Source organism: Patagioenas fasciata, chromosome 13 (assembly GCF_037038585.1).
Source record: "Patagioenas fasciata isolate bPatFas1 chromosome 13, bPatFas1.hap1, whole genome shotgun sequence".
NCBI lineage: Eukaryota > Metazoa > Chordata > Aves > Columbiformes > Columbidae > Patagioenas > Patagioenas fasciata.
Window position 1 is genome coordinate 16,488,328 of NC_092532.1, and position 13,887 is coordinate 16,502,214.

The 13,887-nt window shown below is 42.6% G+C and overlaps 1 protein-coding gene across 1 annotated transcript; it reads left to right on the top strand.

Annotated features, from left to right (window-relative positions):
* Window positions 1-7,229: 7,229 nt before the first annotated feature.
* GINS3 (GINS complex subunit 3) lies at window positions 7,230-12,469 on the top strand. The gene is made up of 3 exons (XM_065848544.2): window positions 7,230-7,479; window positions 7,728-7,961; window positions 10,578-12,469. Exons 1-3 carry the CDS (start codon window positions 7,306-7,308, stop codon window positions 10,806-10,808), a joined length of 639 nt encoding a protein of 212 aa, XP_065704616.1. The 5' UTR covers window positions 7,230-7,305; the 3' UTR covers window positions 10,809-12,469.
* The last annotated feature ends 1,418 nt before the right edge of the window (window positions 12,470-13,887 follow it).

Here is a 13,887-nt window from a genome sequence, read left to right on the forward strand (position 1 = left end):
CCACCGAAAAGCAATCATGTAGCAACATGTGAGCCCACAGGTGCCAGAAGAGCTATCATCTGGGAGGTAACTGCGGTAGCATTTTTATATTTTAATAGCAGCCAGTATAGACAGTTAAAACCACAGAGCACAGCAGAAAAAGACCCCTCATTCTGATACCTTTCCCTCTTCCCAGATATCACTGTACAATTTAGATGGTGCCATTAAATCTTACCTTGCACACAGCAAGCCCTACACAATAGCCCGTGTAAAAACAGGGACACTCTGAGAAAGTGATTTGATTCACTAAAATTTACTATTGCACTTGATGGAATGTCAGCCACGTGCCCGTTGCTCTCATCCCTCTGGTGTGCGGGCACACATACACACCAACTGCAGTATGTTCACAGCCCATTCTTAACTAGCCCACCCTAGACATAGAAACACTGACGGGATTAATAGCACAGGCAACAGGAGGAAGAATTCCATTAGCTGCAACTTTCTGAAGTTTCAAGTGATTTATGAATTGTTTCAGCAGATGGAGCCATTGCAATACACACCATGAACGGCCAACTAGGCCACTTCAGCATGTTCAAAGGAAAAAAAAGCTTCTGCCTGCTATGAGGATATTTTCAAAGAATCCTTGGCTGTATCCAGGCAAACGTGTGTCATCCAGGCAACTACCTGCACTTTTAGCAAATGGATTGGCTTGCCCTAAATCTCCTAGGACTGATTTTTAGATCTATAGGTTCATCAGTAATTATACATTAGTATCACAACCGAAGCTTATGGTTTTAGAATTGTAGAATGCTTTGGGTTGCAAGGGACCTTAAGATAATCTAGTTCCACCCTCCCTGCCATTGGAGGGGTTTAAACATGCATTTGAAAGCTTGCAAATCCCCAAATCACGCCCACTCAGTATTTTGGGTACATAAAGACTGGCCTTTGCTGTGATAATGAGCTGGTTCCCCTTATTGGTGCCAAAATCCGTTTTTTTTAAAGGTCAGATATCACTACCATCGAAGTAGAAAATAGCTACAATTGCAGAACCGTTATGTTGCAGGATACGCCTGGCTGATGGAGCAAGACTTTCAGAATATTTACACACACATACTGAGAAAAGTAATACAACAATTCAAATTCCCAGAAATACATTCATTTATGAGTATGACTCCTTAAAGGTTCTAGGAAGATAACTGTGATCATAAACTTAAGCATAAAACAGTGAGCAGTTCATGGTACAATTAGAATTTGTGATAAACAGATTAATAATCTCCTGCTCAAGCATCTAATTAAGAAGAAGCTGCATTCATCAAAGGATTCTGTTGACATTACATTATTGAAGGGGAAGTGGGATTTAATATCTCCTTGGTATGCAAACATTACCATTTTCCCTGATGGAGGCTACACACATGTACAAGGGGCAGAGATTATTATGCTTAATATAGAAAGGCAAAATGCCTTCAAGAACTGACCCCTATGCTCTGCATGCTGCATAACACCTGCTCATAAGCTACACAAGAATTACTCAGCTCGTCTGCCCCATATACTTTGAAATGTTTTGTAATTTAGAGTGTTAAAGATAGCACAGCAGCTCTTCTACAGTGACAATCACATCAGTTCTGGGACACGTTGCCATTATACTACTGGGCTGATGGTAAATCAGGGTAACATTTCTAGTCCAAAACAAATCTCTCACCTGGGGTTACGGATTTGACTCGACAGAGCATGACAGCAGGGAATATTACAGTGAAAGCTGAGGCTGCGACACCAGCCTATGCTATCAACACCACGAACCTCTGAAGGACATAAATGGTATGTTATTACATTACCCAGGGACAGCTTGGCCTTACAAGTAACATGCCATAAATCAAGGGGAATGTGGTGAAATTGAGAGGTCACAGAAGGGCTGGACAGAAACCAAAGTCAGGCATGCAAGAAACTTCTGCTATGTCCAGCTTTTAACATATCATTTAGTTCCAGGCTCCAAATCAAAGCCTTCTCATTGCACTAACTCCTGTGGTAGTTTTGAATGGAAACAGCTATTGGAATTGAGGCTGCAAAACCCTGCTCTTTGGGGAATAAATCTAAATTTAGACCCTAATCTTCAAATGAACATATGAAGCTGATCTACTTCACTGCATTACTAATGTTCTTTACAAATCTATGACGTCTTAAAGGCATTTTGTTTCCCTTCGTGTGTATGTGGCCCAGAATTGGATTAAAAAGATGTATTCTGCTAGAAATACCCATTATTATAGAAAGCAAGCACAATTAATAAGCAATCAGTTCACCTATCTCTTAAAAATACCTTTCTATAAAAACTGCAGGAAGTGCAAGTTAAAGAGAAGCTGAAATGAAGGAAATGAACTAACTAACTAACTAACTAACTAACTGTTTTATACACTGATGTGAAGACACCATTGGGGGGTGTGTGTGTGTGCGTGTGTGTGTGTGTGCGTGTGTTCAGAGGCCGGATTGGGCTGAACTTGTGGGCAACAATGGCAAACTCAAACTTCTTTGGGGATCACAAAACCACAAACACAAAACCAAAACCAACCAAACAAAAACAATAACAAATAGAAATCAAAACAATGCAGGTACAAGAAATCTAAATAAAGGCAACGAAGAAATTGGTAGTATTCATGTTTTGGTAACTTATTAATTACACATAAGTGAATTGATATGAACATCCTCTCCCTGCAACTCACAATTCAAGCTCTTATTGTAGAGCTTGAGAAATAAGTAATGTTGCTTTTTTTTTTTCCCCAGTAAGTCACTCATCTATTAAAACTCTCCAGACTAACATGAAGAACAGTCAGAACCTAGAATGAAGAAAAAGATTCTCAGGATATAAAGCAAAATTTTTTTTACACAATTTCTTTAAAAAGTGCTTTCTTCTGTGCACAAAGATTGATTCATTAGATGTTTTTTGTCTCTGGGCATTGAGCAGCCTTTCGCTGAATGGAGTCCAAGTGCATGCAGTTTAAGTGGAAGAGCAACATTTCCAGCATCTCCCTAGGATCTCCCTCTTAAGAATGAACACAATACTTTTCTTTTAACCATGTCATTTGAGTGGATGTGAATGGAATAAAAATACACGTGAGTTTTCTACTCACATCATCACAGTCACCCTGAGACACCACAAGTTTGAGAGATCTCGCTCCTTTTGAATTCACTGCAGATACATAATTCTGTGCAGTAATCAGCACTTTTCTTAATTTCTTGCTGAAGGCAGTTATCACAATTACCATCTTCCCACACTTCTAAACAAAAACAGTAGTAAATTACCATCTAGGGAACTCCAAATGCGAAAACCAAACAATTTTGGCAGTATTCCCATCTAAATTATAAAAAGTTTTAGCAACACGGCACCACTCCTTAAAGCAAGAAACCTCCATCAAATGCCTGCTACTGATTTCACTGTGACTTTCCATCTACCACCAAAACTACACAGAGGTTAAAAATGCATTGGAAATTGCTGAATCCACTCCCACATAATAACAGAGATTCACACACTGAATCTCAACTGGGAAAAAGGGTTCTAGAAATGCTCCTATTTTCAATGTGATTGTCAAAAATGCTGTTTGCCAAAGCAGTGGTTTATCTTATCAATACTCTTGTTTAGTAGGTGCTTAAGAGATTTTGAAATTCATTCTACAAGCCAGCCAGAGTCCCTGCTGACCACGCTGCCTCCTGGCTAAGAGACCCTTGGCTGGAAGAGCCTTCCCATAGGATGCTGGGTTACCCTAAATCCCTTCACCTCTTCTGTGGTTATGCTCCTAGTTGCAAAATGTGACACATCCCTTCTCCCTTCCTCCACGTGGAAAGGACAGATACTTTGAGATGTAAACATGAACACGGTGTACTGTTAATACTATGACTGAATCTCTCACATTTACAGATAAACTGCAGAGGAAAGTGATTATCTCCTCGGTTTAACTACTGGATTGTGTTGCTACCCCTTTTCCTTCAAAAAATAAAGTTGCACTGGAACTGCTGAATCTGTCTCTTGGAGAGCAGGATTTGTTCATATGAAGCAGCACTTAACTCTCTTACGATAATCCTACTGAAGCCAATTGGTTTACTTGAGTTATATGCCCGTATTTGCACAACAAAGGGCTTGCAAAAGCTTGTATCAAAGATACAGTGTGACATTATTTACAAATAAGAACTCTCACTGCTGTAGGCAAGTTAGCTGATTAGGAAATGCAAATTGGTTGAGTGAAAGCTCCAGGAGGGAAAGGAATGATCTGAGTAGCATCGGGATGCTGGAGGATGTTGGGAAAGAATACGTGCTATGTGTTGCCTTCCATTGGCGGGACAGCATGAAGCAGAAAGCTCTACTCTCACGGGTGTGCACACCTGTCATGTCCCCCCAGAGAGCTCTGCCCTTCCACAGGCTCCATCCTGGGGGTCTTGTGCAGAATGGCCTTTGGTTGGAAGGACTCCAGCCTCGCTGCACCACCTGGAGCTGCCACTTTCGGGCTTTCCCTGTGTGTAACGCAAGTGCAGGGCAGGCATGGGAGTGCTTGCCATCAATCCTGGCCAAGAAACACAGCGGGGCAAGTTTTGGAAGGCAAAAAATGACCTTGTCATTGATGCGTGTTCTACTTTGGAATATACTCCATGGTACCACATGCCTCTTCTCCTTCTTCCTCCACATTTGTGTGTGGTCAGTACCATTCCTTGTTCTTCAAGTTCTTCCTCCTCAGGAAACAGGGACGGCTTGGCTTCTATTCCTGCTGCTCTTTCCATGGCTCTGTGGCTTTCCTTCGCTCAAGAACAAGAACCCCCCTAGTGACTCTTTCAGGATGAGAAGGCAAACACACTACAAAAAGGGGTGATATAATTTTGGCTGCCAAGCCCATTATTCTCTAAAACTCTCACAAAAGAATAATTCCTGAACTGTTTTTACAAACATCTTTCCCTTTGTATTCTTTCAGCTTTGACCAGCACCTTAGGCTTCCTGCACCTCTGTGCCTTGTTTCAGTATCACACGCTACACGCTGGGGCATCTTGGGTCACAGGGAAGCAGTGCTTTTCTTTCTTTTGTTTTTCCAGATGTCCTCTGCACCCTACAAAAACATAATATTCCATTTGCACATTTCTCTCTTCTCACTCGCAGTGCAAGCTTTCATATTTAGCACAGAGATCTGTTCCATAAACCTGATTAAGCAGGGAATATTTTTACTAATCCAATTCAGCAAATTATAATTATCAGAACAGCCCTTTAGAAAGAGCTTTTGGAAGTCGCTCTGTAACTCATTTGGAAAATGTGCATAAATAGAAGGATTTATTTTTCAAACAGAAAGATTTAATCTCTCATTAAAAAAAAAAACAAACAAACCAAAACCAACAAGAGAACGAACACAAAACCAACACAGGACAAGAGTTAATGTTGCTAACTCTAAGATAATGGCTGTTTTCTGTACCATAGATAAAAATTCAGCATCTCACAAGACATGACCTTTCACATTAACTCTCTTTCCAGGAGCACGCATTTTCCTTACAGCTGCTACCAGGATTTATTGCACCTGACTAATGGGAAAATGGGACGTTCTAAAATCAGCAATGTGCAGGCATCACGTTGGCAAACACACAAGCACGTATTTCTTGAGCTCCTGGGTCTCTATTTCTGATACTTGCCTACCAAATAAACAGCATTTAGATTTTCACAAATCCAGCACGCCACAGTTTATGAAAAACCTGCCATTTCTTTATTAGCTGTATTTTTAGAGCATATACCATCATGGTATCTAAGGGATGCATAAGTGACAGAAGTACATCATCATCCTGAGGTCTCAGTCTCCACTGCTGTGCTTTATTATTCTAAGTAGGAAATAAAACAGCAGAAGATCTAATAAACTGGCTTCCAATTTGATTATTTTTGCATGGGTTTGACTTTGATCAAGATATTAAAGTACCAACATGCTAATTAATGAAGACAAAACAATATCAAATCACAATGGACTGAGCTTAAGCAAACAGTAGCATGAAGAATGCTGAAGTCATAAGAATTAAAAGATAATTGAAGAGGTATTTGCTTACGCCTCAGCCATGGACTGCAAATGTCATTAAACAAATCAAGCCCACTATAAATAACTCTGTAATTTCTTTTCAGGGACATTGTCAGGTCTTTGAGTTTCAACCCTGCTCAATTGTTTGTTTTTCTTCCTTAACAAAACAAAGACAGAAATATTCACTAGATTATTTAAACTTTATTTTATAGACCACTGTATACAGAACCATAGAATAGTTTGGGTCGGAAAGGACCTACAGAGCTCATCCAGTGCCCCCCCTGCCATGAGCAGGGACATCTTCACCAGCTCAGGTTCTCAGAGCCCCGTCCAGCCTGCCCTGGGATGTCTCCAGGGATGGGGCATCCACCACCTCTCTGGGCAACCTGGGCCAGTGTTTCATCACCCTCATTGCAGAAAATGTTTTCCTTATATATAGTCTAAAACGCCCCTCCTTCAGTTCAAAACCATAATCCCCTCCTGCTTATCAAAACAGACCCTGCTAAATAGTTTGTTCCTGTGTCTTATAAGCCCCCATTAAGTACTGAAAGGCTGTAATAACGTGTCCCAAGATACAGAGAAAAAAGTAATGTTTTCAGCATATACAGTTTAGGAAATAGCAAGAAAACTTTAATGTGATGAAAAATCAACGGATTTTGAAACAATGAAACAGTGAGAGAAAAAAAAAGCATAGTCAGGTTCTAATATGAAGTAAAATTGAGATAAAAATGGGAGTAACCACTGTTTCTATGCTTACACAATCAAACCCAGAATTTAGGACAGGGTATTTTATTTTGCCATCAAAATATGATTGCATTAGTTATTTTATAGCGCCAGTACAAATTAATTTCAGATATAGCCTCACTTTGGAATCTGTGGTATACACAGCTCATTAGTACCAACTTCTGCCTGTTCAGCACAGCCACATGCATCAGTCTGATCTTGTACATTGCAAGATAACCCACGTCCTTAATTGCCAAAAAGAAACATGGGGGTAACCAACAACATGAGCAGCATTCGCTTGGCTGTTCGCACAGCTAAGTGGTGGGTTCAGATGAACGTACTAAAGCTGTCCGCCGGCCTGGGGAACGGAGGCAACGCCGGCACCGGCAGCACAAGCCCGGGGACACCCGCGCAGTGCCGCTCCCGCCCATCCCACCCGCGGGCACGGAACCGCGAGCGCCGGCGGGCCGGGCGGTGCCACGGCGCATGCGCGGCGGCGGCGGGCGGGGCTTGATTGCCTGCGCGGGAGGCGCTGCGGGAGCTCTGAGGCGTTGGGGCCGCTGCGGGGCCCGCTCGTCGGGTCATGTCCGAGGCGTATTTTCCCGTGGGCCCCGGGCTGGGCCTGGAGGAGAACTTCCTGTCGCTGGACGACATCCTGATGTCGCAGGAGAAGCTGCCGGGCCGCGCCGAGAGCTCCCTGCCGCGGCTGGCCTTCGCGTTGGGCCAGGGGGCCGGCACCGGCGACTCCATCCCGGAGGTAACGGGCAGGGGTGGGGAAAGAACTACAACTCCCAGCAGCCACCGCGCGGGGCGGGCGGGACGGACAGCTGGGGCGGAGGCGCGGGTGGCGCTGGGAGTTGTAGGCGCCCACCCCCACGTGTCTCCGGGGGGCCCTGAACTGGGCGGCGGTGCCGGCGATGGCCGCCGTTCCCGCGTGGGCTCCGGGGCCCCTGGGCTCGCTGCCCACGGCAAGGACAACTTTTTTGTTTTTTCTCATTCATGCAGGGAACGAAGCTGGAAATACCTCTGTGGCTTGCTAAAGGTTTGCATGACAGCAAAAGAAGAATAATTTCTGTGGAACTGCCAAAGATTTACAAGGAAGCCTGGAGGACTGTCTTCAGTGCTGATGCCACTGTGGTTGATCTGCATAAATCGGGGCCGTACTACTATGGATTTGGCTCCCAGCTCCTGAATTTTGACAATCCAGAGAATCCTGAGATAGCTCAGACTCTCCTGCAGGCAAGTATCTGAACTAAGTCTTGAAATTTAGTTTTATGTTTTTCCATCTTCCTCTTCCTAGCTGTTCAGCAGTCTTCTGGAAAAAACATTCTGTTTTAGTCCAAACTGCTTCTGGATTGAGTATGGATTTCCAGATCAAGCTGTAGGATGACCCTCTTGGCAGCTGCACAGTCTAGTGGTAGAAGCCTCATGTGTGCATCCAGGAGTGTAATTTTAGTTTGGAGTTTCCGCAGAGTAAATACAGTGTTTCATAAAATCCTGTAAAAAGGGCTGGAGGAGATGTAAGATTATTTAATCATGCCAGTGCTCTAAGACAGAATTAATTCACCTGCTATTATTTCTATTTTTCTACCTTTTTTTTAAAGCTCTGTAATGATGAGGTTCCACACTGCTCTGGGCAATCTATTTCAGTGCTTCACCATCCTAATCTTAGGTGGTTTCCTCTAATGTCTAAACTAAAGCTCCTTCCTAGCAATGCAAGCTCAGTTCCATTTGTCTCATACAAAGTAAATGCTGACGACAATTTATTCTCTTCCTTTCTGCAGCAGTCCCAATTCCTTTGGTATCTCTTTGTGAGTCCTGCTTTCTAACCTCTGGTTGTCCTTGCTGTGCACTGCTGGTATCTTTCCTGTTGATATGCATCTGCTGTGATGTGCAGTGCCCTGAACTGCAACCAGCCTCCTGCTCAGGACATACACCAATGAAAACAAAAAGATTACCACAAGGTAATCATGTAGGCCGTGATGCTCTTTGCTCATCGTGGTGCAGCATCTTGGTTTTCATGGTAAAGTGACACTGATACATGTTTGGTTTGCAGTCCACAGTAATATGGTGCCGATTGCATATGCAGACAATTGTTCCTCACCCTGTGTTTTTACACTTCCTTATTTCTGCCTTAATATAAAACCTTACATTAGTCCCAGCTGAATTTCATCCTGTTGTTTTCACACCATCTTCTAATTTGTCAGGATCATGGCGAATTAAGAGTTCTACTCCCCAACATGATTGTGGTCATCCCTCCTCCTTCTCCTGCATGTTGCTTGCTAATTTAAGAAACATATCTTCTGTTCCTTTAGTAAGCTTATTAATTAATATATTAAACAGTACTTGTTTCCAGGTAGACCTCTGTTGAACTCCACTCAATATGTTCTCCTGACAGGAGCTATGGATAATTGTCTTTACCAGCCCACTATGGGTGGTTTAGCTAAATCTTGTGGGCATGCCCCCTGCCTGCTGCTTTTCTTCCCTTTGTACAGCCTGGCATCCTGCCAGCATAGAAAACTAGGCTGTGCTCTCAGAGTTTGTTCTTGGCAAGTCCATGGTGGCTGTTACTCTGCTTTCTATTTTCTTGCAGGGGTTTATGTGTAGCTTATTTGTTCCAGTATATTTGCAGGAATTGATATTGATGGATTTTTAATTCCCTGGCTCTTCCTTCCTCCATTTTCATCTCCTCTTTCTCTTTTAAAAGACAGATCCCATCTTTGCCAGTTTCCGGACTTCTGTGCTCCTTGAGCTTTTAAAGATAACCACTGACAGCTCTGAGATTTCTTCACCCAGCTCTCTAAATCATCTGGCGTGATTGCTGTTGGCTTTTTTGTTTGTTTGTTTCTCTATTCTTTAAATGAAGGCTGATGCTTTCTTGGAGATGTCCACTGAAAGCTTGCTTTCCGCATTGAGGAAGTGACCACACCTCTCCTTGTCTTTTCTTTTTCTGCTAATGGGACATCTTAGGAAAAAAGCTGCATTAGCACACATGGCTTGTCAGAAAAATCAAAGCATGCAAGGTATACTTCATTAAAAGCAAACAAGAAGGGAGTTGTGCTGACTTAATTAACAAAACACACAAAAAACCCCTCTCCCAAATATTCAGGAGTTATAAATATGAAATATAACCATTTGGTGACAAAGCCAAAAAGAGAGTTGTTAATTTATAATGTATTCCAGAACTAAATCTTTAAAATCCTACAGTTCTGATTATTCTAAAATCTCCTTCTGAAATAACAAAGCACAGTTTTCAAAGAGTTTTGATGTTTTTTTAATTCCCAAAAGCAAAGATAAGGAGGGAAATAAAAAATCCTTAAATATGTCTAGTTGCTTATCTTTTAAAGTGTTCTTTATTAGTTGTAGATTTGGGGTTTTTTACTTTTTTTCATGGTTAAGTGTATTTTCAGCACAGCGAATGGGTTCCAGGTGTGATTTGGCTTCACTCGCAGCTTGTGTGTTCCTGCAGCAGCTGCTGTGGCATGAGATTCATTCCACCAGCTCCAAAGCAATAATGGCTTGTGAAGTGAGATGGAATAGGTCGTCACTGTGTAATACCCTGCGGTCTGCTCAAATCTGTCATTAGGAAGCAACCAAAATGTAATTGTGTGCTTGCTGCCCATCCAGTAAGTGTATCATGCACTTTTTTCTGACATCATGCTCTCCCTGCTCAGGCAGGAAATGATTTGTCTATGTATCCGAGGTTAATAGGTGCTGCGCTGTGTGCAGACCCTTGGCTAATTGTGAGCTAGAGCCTACACCTTTAGATTTTTAGTCTTGAAAGCTCAGACCTCTGGCATTTGAGCTGAAGAAGCCTCTGTGTTACCTGTCAGTAATTCTGCTTATCTTCTTTAGACATTTATTAGCCGTTTTCGTCGTATCATGGACTCTTCTCAGAATGCCTACAATGAAGATACATCAGTGCTCGTGGCTCGACTGGATGAACTGGAGCGAGCCTTGTTTCAAGCTGGTCAGAAAGGGCTGAATGACTTCCAGTGCTGGGAAAAGGGACAGGCTTCTCAAATCACAGCTTCCAGTCTGGTCCAGAATTATGGGAAAAGAAAGTTCACAGAGGTGGATGGTTAAAAGCCTGGAGAACATGCAGCTACAGTGGGGGACACCAAGAGATTTACAATTCGTCTGTCACAGAAGAGAAAGATGGATCAGCTTTTGGGAAGGACAGGCTCCATGTCCATTAATGGGAATTCTTCTCTATGGCAACTTTGGATTAGACTTGAGAAAATTTTAAAGGCAGCTGGCAAGGCTATAAAAAATAGATGACATCTCATCACTGGATAGCTTTACAGCTTACTCATACCACTCCTGAGGATTTACAGTTAAAGTGCTTGCTAGGTGGCTGAAAGGGTAAAAGAGGGTTTTCTAAAAGAGTAATTAATATTTATGATTATCTTCCAAATTGATATTTACAATACTGAATCTGTTTGGGAAAAAAAGTGAAATTCTTTGTATTTCATCTTGCCCTTCCCATTCTAAGCTCCTGAACACACCTGTTTCCAGTTTCCATGTTTTTTGGAGAGTCCCAATGATGTGGAAAAAAAAATGTGGTACAAACTGCATTGAATTTTTCATATTTCTTATACATTGGTGTGGAACAGGTGCTGTTTGTGAGGGAGGAATGTTTTTATTTGCTGACTTTTGTACGCATTGTTAGTGCCCCGTAGAAAAGTACCTCTTCTAGCCCATGTAGCAAGTGAAGTGGCCGTGCAGGTATCACAGGCCACCTCATCCTTTCTCTGCCTTTCAGCCCATGTGGGCTTGATGCTGTGTGAGACGGAGAATGTTCTCATTTCAGGTGAGTGGCTTTTGCAATGGATACATCTCTGTGATGTGTGTTAAGCTCCTCTGCTTGTTTTATGGAGGGCAGCAGAAGGCAACAAAGACCTAGTCCAGACTAGCAGCAACTTTAATGGAAACTCTGCCTCATTGTCAACTTCTGAGCCATCTGCTTTCCCATAAGAAATTCTTCTGATTACTAGATTTGATTAATAGAAGAGACGGAGCAAAGGAACTGAGTTTCCTTCCTTCTAACCCACCAAAATGATCCTACAAAATGTCATTCTTGCCAGTAGGAGTAACTGGGGTTGGAACTTGCTAAACAGCACAGTGGTTATCATGCCATGTGGATGTCCTTAAACCTAAATTATCCAAAGTCCCATGGTTATTTCTGTAGGACATAGTTCCCATAGTCATCAGGATGGTCGTCCTTTGTAAGCAGGTATTAGACATCTTATGAGCGCTTCCACGCATCTATACAAGGTGGACCTTGCAGAGCACCTAAGTGGAGGAGCCAGACAGTAATGACACTGAATGTTTCCTCTTCTGTGGGAACCACCAGGAGGTGACAAGAAGATCCAAATCTTGGAGTCGTTAATGGACTTGCAGATGGACATGGATATTGGATACTTCAAACTGCAGATTTCAAGGACAAAGAGTTTGTGGCCATTCCTTGGCCAGAGGAAAGACAGCTTTCATTCTGGAGGTGGTGAGAGGGGACAGTGTGCTGGCTTCACAAACACCTTGGTGTCCCTGCCTCCGCTGCACAGGGCCAGCCACAGGAGACTAATGGGAAGCTGTGCCCAACAAAGTCTTTCAAGTGCCAGATCAAATGCTGCTGCACTTAATGGCACATAATAGCCTGTGCATTTTCATGAAGCTTTTGTCTATTTTCTGTTTCTGGGTTTTTATGTCGAATAAATATTTTGTAAGGGGACACTGGTAATGTAAAATGTCTGTTGTTAATTGCCTTGCAGCAGAAAGGTGAGTCCTTGATGGGAAAGTGCAGGTCTCGGCAAAACTCTGGCTGTGATAATAATGCAGTCCTGCTTCTAGCACGCCTGCTTCTAGCACTCCTCTTCTCTTACCAGTAAAGCGGTTGGGAGCTACACTCGTGCAGCCATGCGAGTGTAGAAGTAGCTCCTGTCTGACTTAGCCCATGTGGGCAGTAGCTGTTCGCTCAAGTCGTGGGAGAGACACTGCTGAGCAGTCAGTAAGCTATTGATCTTATAAATTGTATTTTTGTGAAACATGGGTGGAGGTGATTCAGTGTTACCTTGACTTTGTGGGAATCAGCTGTCTCTGCGTGTGTACCCTGCTGCTGAGCGCTGTGGCACAGACTTTGTGTCGCGTGTCAGAGATGAGCTCAGTGCTTCAGCTGCAAGGGAAGCAAGTGTAAGTCCATCTGTGATGAGAAGCATCTTTGAATTGGAAGGGTGATTTTGAGATCTAGTTGGTTTATGATCAAAATCATTAGTTCATCAATTTCTGGACTGGTTTTGGTGACTACCCAAACTCATTTTCCTACATTTTTAAGAACATTTTTCTTCTCTGCTGCTGGGTGCAAAATCCAAGCAGACGGTTGCTCATTTGCCAGCATTTTGTGCAGCTACTTTTCAGAGTGGAGACAAAACAATTCCTGAGGTAGCCCTCAACATCAGTGGCTTTTTCTAAGTAGACAATGCTGCTTTTAGTAACCCCGAGTATTTAGAAATAACCACCAGTAAGAGTCTTAATCTGATCCTGTAGTCTTAAATTACAATATTTGGCTAGTAGATTTGAAAGTCTGTTGATTTTTTTTTTTTCTTTTTTCTTTTCTTGCTGCTGGAATGCCTTTTTCTGTCCAGAAATACAACAAAAGAACGCACTGTATTTTTCATGAACACAAACTGTCCTTTATGATTGCACTGCAGCAAGCTGTAAGTTGGAGGAGTTTGAGCTGGTGTATTTTCAGAATGGCACAACAAATCCTCGTTACAGAACTATACAGAAGAGGTCTGAGAAGACTTCTTGCCATGTCCCTCAGCTTTTAAACTGGAGGACTGTTGATGTTCATGAGCAAGCAGTCCATAGACACATTTTACAGTATCGCCACAATAGTTTTCATTGCAATCAAACAGAAAAATAGGCAGAATTTGAGATGCTGATTAGTTATGCATTCACATAATGATAATTGTTTGGATTTTAATGCCCTGTTTTTGAAAAAAGGTGAGCTGACATGGCCTGGTCCGTCCCCTAAATTGATGAGTTGGACTCAGTGATCCTTATGGGTCCCTTCCAGCTTGAGGTATTCTATGATAAGCCCCATGTAACGCACCTCAGGATGATGTTTGTCCAGCCAGGCCTTCAGAAGCTGCCTCTGTGGAAGAGC

Bases quoted from the DNA above. Each gene is read 5' to 3' on its own strand.
- GINS3 (XM_065848544.2), top strand. From the start codon at position 7,306: ATGTCCGAGGCGTATTTTCCCGTGGGCCCCGGGCTGGGCCTGGAGGAG. The intron at 7,480-7,727 runs GTAACGGGCAGG...TCATTCATGCAG, and splicing joins CCGGCGACTCCATCCCGGAG to GGAACGAAGCTGGAAATACC. The intron at 7,962-10,577 runs GCAAGTATCTGA...TATCTTCTTTAG, and splicing joins TAGCTCAGACTCTCCTGCAG to ACATTTATTAGCCGTTTTCG.